The sequence below is a fragment of the Mandrillus leucophaeus genome, unplaced genomic scaffold (assembly GCF_000951045.1).
Source record: "Mandrillus leucophaeus isolate KB7577 unplaced genomic scaffold, Mleu.le_1.0 Scaffold4, whole genome shotgun sequence".
Taxonomy (NCBI): domain Eukaryota; kingdom Metazoa; phylum Chordata; class Mammalia; order Primates; family Cercopithecidae; genus Mandrillus; species Mandrillus leucophaeus.
In genome coordinates this window covers 12285252-12301603 of record NW_012104253.1, presented here as the reverse complement: position 1 = coordinate 12301603, position 16352 = coordinate 12285252, and the positions used below count along the sequence as shown (strand labels likewise).

Sequence of the window (16352 nt, the reverse complement as noted above, 5' to 3'; positions counted from 1 at the left end):
TTTCTATGTCACTGTGTGTGTTTGTATTCCCAAGTGGAATAATGAACATTATTGAACACCCTTTCTATGCCAGGATATGTACACATGAGATTTTTTTTTAAACTTTCAAGAGCCGGAAGAGTAAAGTGGTTAGAAGCATAGACTCTGGAGCCAGATTGCCAGGGTTTGAATCCCAGTTCTGCCACTTGTTGGCGTGTGACCTTTGGTGAATTATTTAACCTCTCTGTGCCTCTGTGTCTTCGTCTTTACATGAGACCACTAGCGGTAGGGTAGGTATATTCGGTTCCTAGGGCTGCAGTAGCAAGTTACCACTAACTTTGCAGCTTAAAGCAGCAGAAATGTATTTTCTTGTGGTTCTCAAGGCCAGAAATCCAAAACCAAGGTTTCAGCTGGAAAGGCTCCATCTGGAGGCTCTAAGGGAGGATCTATCCAGGCCTGTCCCCCAGCTCCTGGTAGTGGCTGTCTACCTCTGGCACTCCTTGGCTTGAGGCATCATAACTCCAGTCTCTGCCTCTGCCTTCACACAGATCTCATCTGTGTCTCTCTGTCTTTCCTTCTTACAGGGACACCTCTCATTGGAGTCTCACTCTACATTTAGGAGGATCTCATCTCAGTCGCCTAAATTATATCTGCAAAGATCCTTTTCCCAAATAAGGTCACATGTACAAGTACTGGGGTTAGGATTTGGACACATCTTCTCGTGGGACACAATTCAACCTCTGAGGTTGAATCAGGCAGGTGTGAGGGTGACTGACTTAACAGGATTTGGGGGCCCGCAGTGGGCATGGTATGGCATGGACTATGAATACATGAAACAGGCAAGTTGCTGCCCTGGCTGGCGTCACCAGGGCTCCCTCCCACGCCGGCCCCTGCACTCCCTCTGTGTTCTCGTGGTGCTTTGTCCAGAGGGACCTGGCCATCCTGTAACATTTATCACCAGAGCCACACTGGCTTCTATTGACCTGAGAGCCCTCTAAGCCCAGGGACCAGGCCTCTCCATTCCTGTAGACCCGCTTTGTCTTGTTGAAGCTGGGAGGCCACCCGGCCTTGGGTCAGGATGGTAGGTGGGGTAGTAACGGCCTTTTCCGGTCCTCCCTTTCCGTCCCCCTCCCACCCCCTGGCATGTCCTGGCCAAGTCTACACAGGAAGGCCTCGGTTCCCACCGTGAGGCTGCATTGGAACTCTCTGAGCTGCTTCCTGGGGCTGACATAGGCAGCCCGAAGCCGGCACCCTGTGAAACTTCTGCGCCTTTCCCCTACCCCTAATAGGCAGCATCCAGCCAGGGCCCCACACCCCAAGCTGCCATGCTCACCGCTCTGTCCCCACCCTCGGTCAGCGCCTTGGGCCAGCTCTCCACCCTGGAGCGGAGCTTCCCCCTGCTGCTCCCCCGGCTGAATAGGCCTGGATGTAGACACAGGCACCATGCCCAGGAGCTGGGCACACTCAAGGCAATTCCCGCCCTCCTTTAGGGAGCTGGTGAGAAAAGCCCCCTAGAAGCTGAGAGGCTGAGTCCTGCAGCCCAGGGGCTGGGTTTTCCTGAGTGTCTGCTGGCACTGCGTCTGGCAGGGCGGTCTGGGTGGGTGTCCGGCGGCAGCCGTAGGATCAGAAGCCTGTGGGCCTGCTGCTCTGAGCTCACTGCTCTGTTCTCCGTGAGTGGGAGAACAACCCGTTGTGGAGCAATTTCTCTCTCTGGTGGAGCTGCTGCAAAGCTTCCAAGGCTCTAACAACGCCTTTCATTCCCCAGGGTCCCTGGTTCTGCCTTTGCAGGGTCCTTAGCGGAGCTGGAGTTCAGCTGGTAAGAGGGAGAGCGTGGGTGTCGAAGTAGCCGGCTCTGCCAGCAGGTGGCTGATCCGATACTGGGTGGGCTTAGCGACGGTTCCTGGCAGTTGGAGCTGCTGTGGCCAGGCCAGATGATAAGAGTCATCATAGCTGTAAAACAAAGCCTGTGTGTCACCCACTCTGGGCACTTCCATCTTTGCCATCCTGCCCCAAGCGCCGTCCTTGGCACGGACATTTTCCAGTCGGAAATGGACACCCAGGAACTCCAGTGACCTGTGGCAACTGCCTGGCTCTGCCACCCTTCTTAGGCCTGGACAGAGAAGATGCCATGTTACTTTGTCCCTTAAGAGTCCTGTTACTTCTGGGACCCAGTTCAAGGTCCATACTTCCCTAACTCCAGCCGTTTCTTCTCTAACTTCTAGACATTGCTCGAAGCCAAGGGGCTGCAGCCTTTGACCTTTTACAGATTCCTCTCCACCCTGGGATCCTTGCTTCTGCCTACCCTCCTGGGGGCCCTGAGCAGGTCTCTGGGAGGGCCCTTTGTTCCAGCCACACTGGACCACCCAGAGGGGAAGGAGAGCATCACAAGGGTTGGGCAATTCCTGGAAAGCTGAGGCTTAGGGGCCTTTGTCCTCACTGGTGTTTGAGTCTGAGCCCCCAGGCTGGCACCTTCAGCCCTCAGTGCTCCGAGGGGCCTGGAGGTGCCTGGGATGATCCTAGGCCTTGTTGACTTTGCACAGGGTGGGAAAGGGATCCTTCTAGTGGTTTGTTTCTCTGTCTGTGCCAAGCCGTGTGGTTCCCAGGCACTTGAAATTGTGGGTTACCCTGGGGACAGATGTTCGGCACAAGACAAGCAACACACAGATGTGGGCCACAGTCACGTCAATCAAATGTGCTTAGTCCCAAAATCAAGGCTTTAAAGTGAGAGAACTGTAGCAGAAGAGGAAGAAGCGTTTATAACTTGGGGGTTGGAGGGTTGGAAAAACTGTAACATTTACTGAATAGTGTGTCAGGCACTGTGCTACCTAGTTGACAACTCATGAAATTTTCCCAGTAACTCTCTTAAATAAAGACAATTACATTGTTTTTACTTCTTTTTATTTTTGTTTAATTTTATTTATTTATTTATTCATTCATTCATTTTGAGACAGGGTCTCGTTCTGTTCCCCAGGCTGGAATGCAGTGAGGCGATCTCAGCTCGATGCAGCCTCCACCTCCAGGCTCAAGCAGTCCTCCTACCTTAGCCTCCTGAGTATCTGGGACTACATGGGGCACGTGCCATCATGCCTGGCTGAGTTTTCAAAAAAATTTTTTGTAGAGATGTGGTCTCACTGTATTTCCCAGGCTGCTCTCAAACTCCTGGGCTCAGACAACCTTCCTGCTTTAGCCTTAATCCCAAAATGTTTGGATTACAGGTGTGAGCCACAGCGCCCAACTTATTATGTTTTCACAGGTGATTAAACTGAAGCCCAGAGAGGTAAAGTATTAATAACTGGCCAGAGGTCACACAGCCTGCATTCAAACCCAAGGCTTCTAATACAGCTGGCAGGCTTCATCTGAAGCGGACTTAACGGATGGGAAGAACTGTTTTCCCAGTAGTTCACTATTAAAAATTTAGAAGATACAGAAGCCTTGAAAGAACTTTGCAGTAAACACCCATACACCCACCAGTAACCCTCAATGTTTTTCTCTGTTTCGTTACATATCTTTACCCATCCATGAATGTACCTTACTTTTTAATGTATTTCATAGAAAGTTGCAGACCACCCCCTGAATGTTAGCATGACTAACTAGAGTTAACTAGAGTTTAGTATTTAGTTAGGATTATCTTTTATTCTTTTGGTGTAAAATTTGCATGTGGTAAAAGTGAATGCACACATCTAAGTATACTGTTTGAACTTCATATAAATGGATTCATGCCATATGTACTTTTTTGCATTTGGCTTCTTTGACTCAGCATAATGCTTCTGAGATTCATTCATGTGGTTGTGCGTATGGATAATTCCTTTTCATTGCTGACTACTCGCTCGTTGTGTGGACGTGCCAGTTTCTTTATCCATTCTGCCGCTGATGGACACTGGAACCAGGTGGTATTGAGATATTAGGAGGAGAGCTGCTTTGACGTTCGTGTGCAAGTCTTTCTGAACATATACTTTCATGTCCCTCTGGTGTATACCCAGGAGTGGAATCGCTGGGCTACAGGGTAGGTATATGTTTAGGTTTATTAAAAAGTGCCATATCTTTGTCTAAAGTGCTTGTACCAATGTACGTTCTCCCCAAGAGTACACTAGCATTGTGATTACTTCCCATTCTCACCACTGTGTGATGTTGTCAGTCATTTTAATTTTAGCCATTCTAGTGGTTGTGCCGTGGTATCGCATTGTGGTTTTAATTTGCATTTCCCTAATGACTAATGACTTTGAGCTCTTTTTCACCTGCTTGTTGTCCATTTGTATGTCTTCGTCTTTGAAGTATCTGTTCAAATCTCTTGCCCATTTTGAAAATTGATTTGCTTGCTCTCTGTTGGATATATGTTTTGCAAATATTTTTCCCCCAGCCTGAGGGGCAGAAGTTTTAAATTGTGATGCAGTCTAACTTATCTATTTTTTCTTTTATGATCATTGCTTTCTGTGTCTGGTCTAATACTTTCGCCTACCAGTTGGAAATAATCTTGGGAGGAAGAAATAGACCCTGAAGGAGGTGCAGGTGGACAGAGCAGCATGAGTGTGGGCTCCAGTGGAGAAGTGCACATTCTGTTGGGTGATGGAGAGGAGCCCTTTGTAGGGGGTGTCTGGGGTTGAGGGGCAGAGGCTCAGAAAGGGAATGCCTTAAACATGAGAGGACTGGACTGGATTCTTTAGACGGTGGAATCCATTGCAAGTTTTAGAGTGGGAAGAGACATGATCACAAGACAGTGAAATGGACAGTCCTCGTGATGTTGGAGCCTGGGGCAGAGTTTCCACTCGGTCACCCTGAGAGCAGCAGCCTCATGCTTCCGGATGCAGGTGGGACTGCCGGGCTGGGAAGCAGGTTTATCTCTGTGGATTCCTGCAGGCCCTCCTGGGCCTTGAGACCACCCAGGTCCCCCCAGATCTCCATGGGCCTATTTATTCTTGCCAAGGAAGCCTGAGCGCTGGGCTAGGCATGTAGCTAGCTGGAAGTCCAGCCCCTTCCCCCAGCCTTGGGGAGTGCTTATACATGTGGATTTAGAGCCAATGCTCCCCGTGGCTCCAGATGCTCATGGGACCCTCCCCCTGCCCCCTCTGCCCTCACCTCCTCCCACTCTCACCCGTCTCTCACTGTCCCTCCTTGCATTTGCTCTGGGAGCAGGAACTGGAGGCTTCGGAGTCTGCTTTTCCTCCTACCCAGAAATCTCTTCCCCAGATACCTGTAGCCAGGCATTTATTCCACAATCACCTTTTCCAGGCGTCATCCCTGGCCACCCAGTTTGGAACTGTCCCCCGTCCCCAGGACCCTTTCCTCTTCTTCTTTGGCGGTATTACCATCTAACATCCTCTAGTCACCCATTTGCCTTGTTTATTGCCCATCTCCTCCCCTAGAATGTAAATACCATGAAGGTTTCGGGGTTGTTTTTTAACTCTTTTATTCACTGCTCTAACCTGTGCCTGCAACAGCATTTGACATTGGCAGGTCCACAGAAACTAAGCACGGCCCGAGTGAATGAGAGGCCCGCCCTCTCCTTACTCCCAGAACCTCTCTGTTTGAGCACAGCTTTGGTTCTGCAGGTAAAAAAAGAAAAAAAGGGGGGATGAGGCCAGGTCACACCTAGGGCCACCCAGCAAATAGAGGAAGCTTCCTTCTCCCAGTCCCCATTGCACAGATGAGGAAACAGACTTTGAGAGGGAAAGGACTTGGCCAAGTGCTAAGCCATCGTTCGTGGCAAAGAAGAAATGAAGCCAATTGCCCTGACTCCCTGCTATTGAAAGTCCTAATTGGCCTGGGGGAGGCTGGGGCCCAAGCAGGGATGTTTAAGGATGATTATAGCGTCTTTTGGTGCCAGAACGTATCTTTGTGTTTCCAAGTGGGATTGGAGAAGCTTGCAGCCCAAGGGGTTTCTTTTCTTTTCTGGGAAATTCAGACCTCCATCATTTTAACTTTTCCCAGACGAGATGCTGGGACCACACTCAGGGCCTGGGAAGTGGTTACATCAGTATCAGCCAGGCCGCCCTGGCCTTGAGCTCCAAGTGAGACTGTTCGGCCCCAATTCTACAGCCTGTGGACTTCTACAGAGCTGTCCTACCCCGCCCCCACCAGCCCCAGGATTCCTGCCATTCCCCGGGACACTTACGTTTTCCTGGTGACCTGGCTCCTCCTTCTATGTAGGCTGCAGGCTATGGACCAAGGGGAGAAATCCACAGGCAGCCAGGAGCACACACAACATTCATGAGAGTCAGGGCTCCCCGGAGGATGTGGGATGGAATTTTCTCCCCAGGTACAGACAACTTCACACTGACCTTCACACACCTCTCCTCATGACAGGCAGTCCCAGTCAGTTCTCTCGAAAACCCACTGCTCAAAATTCACAACACTGCTGCGCCTGTTTAATCTAGCGCTGCCCAGCCCCTCCACCACCCTGAGAACCCCCAGGACCCCCAGAGCTCCGCCCACAGGGGTAGTTCCACTTTCCTGTGCCCTTTTACAGGGCCTCATCCCCCGCCTCCTCCGAGAGGCTCCTGACAGCACATGCCCTGGATGCTTCTGGAACCAATGCCAACCTTGATCCCTGGTACCCCCGGGCAGCATCACAGAGACACAGGGCAAGATGGAAGGCACCACCCACAGCTTCGTGGCTTTCTGAGTACCCTCGTCTGTCTGATTAAGGTTTTCACCCCCTGCAGGTACCTTGAGAGACCTGGTGCCTTAGGTAGAAAGCAGACAGACCTTCCGGCCCACCCGACTCAGGATGTGAGGCTCCGAGATGTTGTTCCTCTTTGCTGGAATCAAAACCAGCCTGTGTGTGTTGGGATGGGGAAGGCACACGTGAGGGTCTCGGGGAGGGTCTGGGATCTCTTAAACCAGACAGAACCGTAAACAGTAGGCAGAGCCCATTTCCCAGCGAAGCCCTCAGTTTGATTTTGCTGTGTCTTGGGTCTGTGATCCTCCTTCCCCCACTGTGCTGTGTTGACACATCCTCAGGTACTGTTGACTGGGAAGGGGTAAGAAGGAACTTTCTAGAACTGTCCTATATCAGCACCATCCAATGGAAATCGAATGCAAGCCACATATGTCATTCTAAGTGTCCTACCAGCCATATTAAAACAGGCAAGGTAATTTTAATAATGTTTTATTTAACCTGACACATTTAAAATATCTTGCTGGGTGCGATGGTTCATACCTGTAATCCCAGCACGTTGGGAGACCAAGGTGGGTGGGTCACTTGAGGTCAGGAGTTCAAGACCAGTCTGGCCAACATGGTGAAACCCCATCTCTACTAAAAAAAATACAAAACTTAGCTGGGCGTGGTGGTGCACACCTGTAATTCCAGCTACTTGGGAGGTTGAAGTAGGAGAATCACTTGACCCCAGGAGGCAGAGGCTGCAGTGAGCTGAGATCACGCCACTGCATTCTAGCCTGGGCAACAGAGCAAGAATCTGTCTTAAAAAAAGATTATCTTGACATGTAAACAATAAAAATATTAATGAGCTATTTTACATTCTTTTTGTCTTTGAAATCCTGTGTATATCTTGAGCTTACAGCCCTTGTCAATTCAGACAAGCCACTTTTAAGAGCTCAATAATCACTTCTGGCTAGTGGCTGTGGCAGCGCAGATCTCGCTATCTTGATCTGGGTGGTAGTTACACAGGTGTAGACGTATGTAAAAATGTGGCTAGCTGTACACTCACGACGTGTGCATTTCACTGTGTGTGTTACTCTTTAAAAGTTTTTAAAAATCCTCTTCAAGGCTCTGCTCAAATGGCACCCATTTTCCTCAACCCACCCTGGGTTGCAGTTAGCTACTTCTGTTGCACTGTGCTTCTGTTAGGTTTATACTTGTACTCTAGCTGTGTCTCGCTGTTTCCTCACAGACTGAAGTCTTGGCTCTCACAGACCCAAGAAACAGCAAAATCAAACTGAGGGGTTCGCTGGGAAATGGGCATTGCCTACTGTTGACAGTTCTGTCTGGTTTAAGAGATCCCAGACTGTCCCCAAGACCCTGATGTTTGCCTTCACCATCCCAACACACACAGGCTGGTTCTGATTCCAGAAAAGGAGAAACAACACCTTGGAGCCTCACATCCTGAGTCAGGTGGGCTGATGTGTGTTTCCTATACAAGCGCCCTAAGGTGAAGACCGTGGTTTGTTGATTTTTTTTTTTAATTCCCCAGAGGGCCACAGACTTCCTAATGCTGAATAAGTAAGCATGGCTGAATGGAATCCCCAGGTGTTGTAAACCCTCTCTGGGTTGGCTGCAGGATGCCTGATCATTTGATTCTGTTTTTCAGTCCCGTTCCAGCTGTTGGCAAAGAAGAGGAAGAGGAAGATGGCGTGGGGCTTTGTCTGCCAGCCACCCCGAAGAACTGCCTTCCTCGCCGCCGGGGCATCAGCATCCTGGAGAAGCTCATCAAAACATGCCCGGTGTGGCTGCAGCTGAGTCTGGGCCAGGCAGAGGTGGCCAGGATCCTGCACCGGGTGGTGGCCGGGGTGAGTGGGGCTGTCTCCCATTGGTAGGCACACACACCTGTGAGGAGCTCAGGCGTGCTCCACACCTGCCCTGGCTCCCACATGGAAACAGCTACCACACAGATGGCTACCTGTTTATTTCCCTTTCCTACATTTGTCAGCTTTTTGACCACAATTTTTTCCCAGAATACAGACATGGGGGGCTGGTGCGAGGCCTGGTTTCTGCTTTGGGGAGCAGGTGTTCATGGCTGGAGAGCAGGGAGTGGGTGGCTTGCAGGCTCTCTGGGCATTTGGGCACCTGAGAGGCGGGACTGATGCAGTCAGGAGGACCATGCTGGCCTGCTCTGACTTGGAGAGCTCAGCCAGGCATCCAGGGTCTGGAGAGTGTCAATCAGAACTAGGGTAAAAAAATGGCTTTATGCTCCCTGTTTTACATATGCAAATAAGGGGCTGTGTGATGGAGTCAAAAGATGTTTTGGAGGTCAGGCTCTGTGAGTTGGGCATGCGGCTTAAATTTTCTAAGCCTCACTTTTGTTGCTTTGAAATAGGGGCATTCACACGGCCCCCAAGGCTCTTGTTCATATTGCATGGGAAGACAGATGGATGAACGGATGGATGGATGGACAGATGGACGGATAGACAGATGCACAGATAGATGGATAGACGTATGGACATACAGATAGATAGACAACATATAAGCAGGTGATAGATGATGAAATATGAGTCAGAGCTCATCATATGTTCCTTTCACCTCCCACACACATTTTCTCCTATACGATGCTTCTTTTTAAAAACAACTTGAATTTGTTTAATTACCAAAGTGATACACATATGTGTTCATCATTTAACAAAAACCCAAGCTGGACAGAAATGTAAAAAGTAAAGATCTTTTCCACTTACTGTAACCAAACTCACTCCCCAGAAGTTTTTTCTTTTTTTAATTGACATGAAATTCATGTAACATAAAATTAGCCATTTAAAAGTATACAGTTCAGTGGCATTTAGTACAGACACAATGTGGTACAACCACCACCTCATCTATTTAGTTCCAAAACATCTCATCATTCAAAACAAAGCCCCACGCTCCCTCCCCCTCCTCCCCTCCTGCAGCCCCGTAACCACCAATCTGCCTCCGAAGTCACATTGCATGCGGTACGTCTGTCCGCACATTTTCCATGCATATTAATGCCTCTATAGCAGCAAGCATTCACTGAGTACTTGCTTTGCTTCAGGCAGTCTTGCAAGTTCTTCATGTGAATCTGCCCATTTAACCTCACAGCAGCCCTAGGAGGTAGACGGTGCCACCTTGCCCATTTTATAGATGAGGTAACTGCAGTACAAAGACATCGAGTGCCCTCCCCCAGGGGACACAGTGAGTAAATAGCAGAGTGGGAATCTGGACCCAGGCAGTCTGGGTGCCCTGTGCAATGCTGAGCATACAAGTTTTATTTGGCTTAGCTGGACTCATGTCCCCCAGCCACCGTATACTTTTGATGGTCTCTCCCCTGCTGTGGTTGCGGAACTTGTCTGCCTCCCAGGAAGAGTCCAGACGTATAAGTACAGGGCTCAGATGGCGAATGGACTCGTTCGCCTCAGACTAGCTAAAATGCATCAAGTCGCCAGTTGGACCCGAAAATCGGAATTACTAGAACTTATCGGGCCTTCTGCCAAGTCCCAACCTCCCCTTGCCACAGAGGCCCCTGTCACAGGGAGTGGGGACTGTGGTGGCCGGGAAGCACAGCAGTGTCCTGCCAAGACCAGGTGGACCACTGGCCTGGCAAGGACTGGTAGAAAATAAAACCAGGGTCTCCTGGCAGTGGGTGTTCAGCCGGCACCCTCTCTGATCCCCAGCTCCCCCGACAGGTGCTCAGGAATGAGCTTCCCACCCTTGCTGGGAGGATGCAGCTCAAAACCAGCCCAAGGGGAAAATGTTTGATGCCAAGGGATGGCCATGTTCTGGATTTTTCTTGGTCATCAAGAAGGGCATGTCCAGGGCAGGTGTGTGGATGGGAATTACCAGACAGTGGGGGGTGGTCCCAAGAGAAGGTGCTGGCTCTCCAGAGCAAGCTGGGTGGGACATAGTCATGACTGCTCTGTCAAAAGATTCAGTCTTCTCTTCAGAAACTTAGCCTGGGCGAGGTGGCTCATGCCACCTCACTTTAGCAGCAGCACTTTAGGAGGCCACAGCAGGGAAATTCCTCGAGCCCAGGAGTTCAAGACCAGCCTGGGCAACATGGCGAGACCCCATCTCTACAAAAAATACAAAAATTAGCCAGGCACGGTGGCACGCACCTGTAATCCCAGCTACTCGGGAGGCTGAGGTGGGAGAATCACTTGAACCTGGGAGGTGGAAGTTGCAGTGGGCCCAGATCATGCCACTGCACTCCAGCCCAGGTGATAGAGTGAGACTCTGTCAAAAAAAAAAAAAGAAAAAGAAAAGATTAAAAAGTTTAAAATAATCACAACTGAAAATAACTGTTGTGGTTCCTTTTGGAGAATGCTTAGTAATTCCAGGCTCTGTGCTTTGCAGATACCATCTTGCAGTCATCCTGTGAGGTCAACTTGGCCATTATACCCATTTTACAGATAATGAAACTGAGGCTAAGAGGAGTGCTTTAGTTTGGGTTTCCCCAGAAGCAGACCCTGAGACAAGGATTTGAGTGCAAGTGGATTATTTGGGTAGTAACCCCAGGAAGCACCAGTAGGGGAACCAAGCCAGGGGAAGGGACTGATGCCAATAAAAGGTACATTGTCATGAGAGTTACCCTTAGTGGCAACTGGAGCTGAATCCTGCTGGGGAACTCTGGGAGCCAGTGTGGAACACACATCTCATGGTTATCCCAGCCGAGGGGTGATGGAGCTTATATTATTCACCAACTCCTGATAGTCGTGAGCTGTGAGGATGCATCTTCCAGCACTTTCTCTCTTCCTTTTCTTTTCTTTTTCTTTTTCTTTCTTTTTTTTTCTTTTTTTTTTTTTTTTTGGTGAAACAGAGTCTTGCTCTGTTGCCCAGGCTGCAGTGCAGTGGCACAGTCTCAGCTCACTGCAACCTCCACCTCCTGGGTTCAAGCGATTCTCCTGCCTCAGCCTCCTGAGTAGCTGAGACTACAGGCATGTGCCAGCATACCTGGCTAATTTTGTATTTTTAGTAGAGATAGGGTTTCACCATGTTGGCCAGGCTGGTCTTGAACTCCTGACCTCAGGGGATCCTCCCGCCTCGGCCTCCCAAAGTGCTGGGATTACAGGTGTGAGCCACCACGCCCGGCCCCCTTCTCTCTTCCTTGACTGTAAGATCTGACTCTTGCCAGAAACGGTCCTTGGGTGAAGAGATGCAGAGCTGGCTAGTGGAAGGAGGGCTGGAGTCAACTAAAAAGATAAGGCTCCACCGGGATGGGTGGGACACCAGCCGTACCTACCACTAGAGTGGGCTAACTTTCCCAGAGATCACACAGCTAGTGAGGTACAGGGCTGAGGTTTGAACCAAGGCCTAGCAAGGCTCAAGCCCATCCCTCCAGAAGTGAGTAGCAGGAAAGACATGAAAGTAATTTTCTGAGATCAACCAGTACTGGATGGGTTTGGATATGAGCCACGTTTATAAAGATGGGTAAGATACAGTCTTACCACTGTCTTCTTCAAGGGTCTGGTGGGGACTCCATGCACAAATATGAACTGTAAAGGCACCAGGAGGGGATAGCTAAGTGCTTTGTGAAGGGCAGTGCAGCGAGTTACCTGGAGCAGGAAGAGAGCACATCCAGGTGGGGTGATCTGGGCAGACTTCCTGGAGGAGGCAGACACCAAGCTGGGCCATGAAGGATGGATCGGCAGGATGGGATGGGGGAGCTGACAGAGTCTGCTGGAGAGTAGCGGGTGATGGAACAGCAAGGGCCAAGGCCCAGAGGTGGACGTGAGCCTGGCTGGGGCCCTTGAGGATGAAAGAGAGTGGAGGGATTGGAGCCTACTGGAACCCTGGAGAGCAGGACCGTGTTGCATTCATCTACCTGTGACACCATTGACTGATTCGGGTCTGGGAGCACAGAGTGAGCCTGGCACTGATTGTTCACTGGAACAAATGAATGAGGACAGCAGGTGTGCAGGTCTACTTCTTCCAAACGGACAAAGCCAGGCTAGGTTGCTCAGGGCCTGTGGCAAAAGGCAAAGGCCACGGGACTTAGTTCATTTTCTAGGTGAGCACAAGTTAAAGCAAGACCTTAGGCCTTAATCCCAGCCTCAGTGGTGCAAGAAGCCCGGACACTCCTTCAGCCCCGGCAGGGAGAGGCACCCAGGCAGCCGAGGCCCAGAGAACGCTGCTACAATCCAGGTGCTGAGTACAGAAGAGGTTGAGACCGCAGGTGACTGCACTAAATGAATCAACCATTCCCTTCCCACTGCCGCCCATTCTCCACCCGCTCCTGAGGGCGCAGCAGCTGGGTCAGCCCTGAGAACAACAGAGTAGAGGAACTGTGCCATCTGTTGCCTTCCCTGCTGTCTGTCTTTACGCCCCACTCCTCCCGTGCACCTCTATATTTTCAAGCATAAGGAAGGCCCTGAGTGCATGTGCTGGTACAAAGACTGGCAACTTTTACCCAGTTGCTATATGCATGATCTTACTTGATCCTCAGCAATTTCTATCAGGTAGGCGTTAGTGTTCCCATTTTCAGATGAGGAAACAGAGGCACAGAGAAGTTAACTCATTTGCCTGAAGTCACACAGCTGGTGAAAGCAGAGTCTGTGTGGTGTGATCTTCAGCTGGCAAGGCCCTTTGCTGCACAATAGCGCTCCCACGGAACTGGCTTCCATGCAACGATGTCATTGTTTCTAAAGATACAGACACTAGGCTGGGCGCGGTGGCTCATGCCTATAATCCCAGCCCTTTGGGGAGGCCAAGGCGGGTGGATCACCTGAGGTCAGGAGTTTGACACCAGCCTGGCCAACATGATGAAACCACGTCTCTACTAAAAATACAAAAAATTAGCCAGGCATGGTGCTGGGCGCCTGTAATCCCAGCTACTCAGGAGGCTGAGGCAGGAGAATCACTTGAACCTGGGAAGGCAGAGGTTGCAGTGAGCCAAGATCGCGCCACTGCACACCAGCCTGGGCAACAAGAGTGAAACTCTGTCTCAAAAAAAAAAAAAAAGATTCAGACACCATAGGTGGTCCCCAGGCTGTGGGAACTCAAAAGGTCTTCAGAGACCACCTAGGTCTACCCCTGCTGGCACCGATGAGACACAGTGCTTCATTGTATCTGGCGCTGGTGCTCAGGAGGCTGGAGATCCAGGCCCTTTGTTCCAAGTATCTGTATGACCTTGACCACATCCCTCCCCTTCCCTGCTATCCACCTCCCCTCCCTGCAGCCTGCTTCTCTGATAAGGTTTTGGGAACATATTGGCCCATTTTTTGATTTGTGTGTATCCAGAAGCAAGGCAACCAACAGCCACCTTTATTCTGCATTCAGGCTGATGTTTTAAAAATTTTTATTTTAGAATAGTTTTAGATTTACAGAAAAGTTGCAAAGATGGTACAAGGAGTTCCCATATACTCCACACCAGTTTCCCCCGTTGTTAACATCTAGCATTAGTGTGGTACATTCACCACAATTAAGAAACTGATCTTGATACATTAGTATTAACTAAAGCCCGTACTTTATTCAGATTTCCTGAGTTTTGTTTTGTTTTGTTTTGTTTTGTTTCTGAGACAGGTCTTGCTCTGTCACCCAAGCTAGAGTGCAGTGGTGCAATCACGGCTCACTGCAGCCTACCTCCTAGGCTCAAGTGATTCTCCTTCCTCAGCTTCCTGAGTAGCTGGGATTACAGGCATACACTACCATGCCCAGCTAATTTAGTTTTTACTTTTTGTAGACATGAGATCTCCCTATGTTGCCCAGGCTGGTCTTGAACTCCTGGGCTCAAGCAATCCTCCCACCTCAGCCTCCCATACCGCTGGAATTACAGGCGTAAGCCACTATGCCTGGCCATCTTTTACCTAACATCTTTTCTCTGCTCCTGGATCACATCCCATGTTACATTTAGTCATCTTATCTCCTTAGGCTTCTCTTGGCTGTGACATTTGCTCAGACTTCCTCTGTTTTTGATGATCTTGGCAGTTTTGAGGAACAGTGATGAGGTATTTTGTAGAATGTTCCTCAACCAGGACTTGTCTGATGGTTAGACTGGGGTTAGGGATTTGGGGAAGACCACAGTGGTAAAATATTCTAATCACATCATATGAAGGCAACAGACTCTCGGAATGACTTACCACTGGTAATGTTGACCTTGATCAACTGCTGAGGTTCTGTTCGCAGGGTTTCTGCACTTCAAAGTGACTCTTTCCCCCACTGCCTCTCTAGACTGTACTTTCTGGAAGGCAGTCGGCGTGCTCAGCCCGCCTTTAAGGAATGGGGAATTATACTCCACCTCCTTGATTTGCTATCTAATATACTATTTGGAATTTGTCTGTGCAAGAGATTTGCCTCTTCTCTCCCATCTATTTATTAAGCCATTTACTTACATCATTGTGGAATTAGGGGTACTTTTATACTTTGGACTATAATCCAATATTACTTGAATTATTTTGTTGTTCAAAGTGTTCCAACTTTGGCCCCTGGGAGTCTTTCGGTTGGCTCCTGTATGCCTTTGACACACCACCCTCACTGTGCATGTGGGTGTGTGTTTTGTTTTTTGGAACACGTCGTTATTTCCTGGCAATACAAGACACTCCACGCTCGTCTTATATATTTCCTGCCCCAGTCCTAGAATCAGCCATTTCTCCAAGAAACCCTCGTTCCTTTGATAGAGAATGATATTAGGAACCAAGATCTGGGCACCGTGAGTGTTTGTTGCTACTGGAAAGTCAGCTGCTTCTAGGCCAAGGTGGTTTTTAACAAAAGAAACCTCTTTTAAGGTTGCTTTTGGTGGTGAAGGAGGTGAAGGGCTGGCTTAAAAGTTGTAGTAACCTGAATTGTGATATGGACCAGCCATCTAGGTGGTTCAAAGCACCCTCCCTAGGTGTGAACCCAAGGAGTACCAATTCTGTTCAGTATTAGTTTGGTAAAAACCTTCAGTGGGCCAGGTGCAGTGGCTCATGCCTGTAATCCTGGCACTTTGGGAGGCCGAGGCGGGTGGATCACCTGAGGTCAGGAGTTCAAGACTAGCCTGGCCAACATGGTGAAACCCCATCTCTGCTTAAAATAGAAAAAAATAGCCAGGAGTGGTGGCAGGCATCTGTAATCCCAGCTACTTGGGAGGCTGAGGCAGGAGAATCGCTTGAACCCGGGAAGCTGCAGTGAGAAAAGATCGCACCACTATACTCCAGCCCGGGCAACAAGAGCAAAATTCTGTCTAAAAAAAAAAAAAAAAAAAAAAAAAACAACCTTCAGTGAAGTGCCTCTGTTGTGAGACCAGGGGAAAAGGCATAACCATCAATCATTGCAGGATTACTTTGGACTAAGCACCATCTCTCATTTTTCCAACAACCCTGCAAAACGGGGGTGTGATCTCTATTCTGTAAGTGAGGAAACTCAGCTCTGAGAAGGAAAGAAGCCTGCCTGAGTCATATGGCTACCAAGGTGTGGAACTTGATTTAAACCCACAACTGACTGTCTCTAAAAGCTTTAAAAAAAAAAAACAGTGTCTTGGCCTCACCCCCAGAAATGCTTGTCTCTTTGTTTTGGAGCGAGCCTCAGCCATCGGCATGTTTTAAAAGCTTTCTGGGTAATTCTGCCATGTAGCCAGAGTTGAGAATTGCTGCTCTGTGCTACGCTAATGGGAAAGGCGGGCCTCAGTTTCCCCATATGAAAGTTTCCACAGAGGCTGGTATAGGCTGTCTCTTATACACATCTAGAAAAAAAGATTCAGACACCATAGGTGGTCCCCAGGCTGTGGGAACTCAAAAGGTCTTCAGAGACCACCTAGGTCTACCCCTGCTGGCACCGATGA

At 49.4% G+C, this 16352-nt stretch overlaps 1 protein-coding gene across 1 annotated transcript in view; it reads left to right on the top strand.

Moving 5' to 3' along the window:
* The first annotated feature begins 794 nt into the window (after positions 1-794).
* The window catches only part of RIN3 (Ras and Rab interactor 3), a 169284-nt gene continuing 153726 nt past the window's right edge, over positions 795-16352 (top strand). Inside the window, exons 1-9 of the mRNA XM_011991813.1 lie at positions 795-923; positions 1269-1407; positions 1567-1649; positions 1745-1795; positions 2202-2369; positions 6013-6119; positions 6443-6526; positions 8244-8446; positions 14707-14736. Of these exons, the coding sequence (XP_011847203.1) occupies positions 795-923; positions 1269-1407; positions 1567-1649; positions 1745-1795; positions 2202-2369; positions 6013-6119; positions 6443-6526; positions 8244-8446; positions 14707-14736 (994 nt within the window). The remainder of the gene's footprint in view (positions 924-1268; positions 1408-1566; positions 1650-1744; positions 1796-2201; positions 2370-6012; positions 6120-6442; positions 6527-8243; positions 8447-14706; positions 14737-16352) is intronic.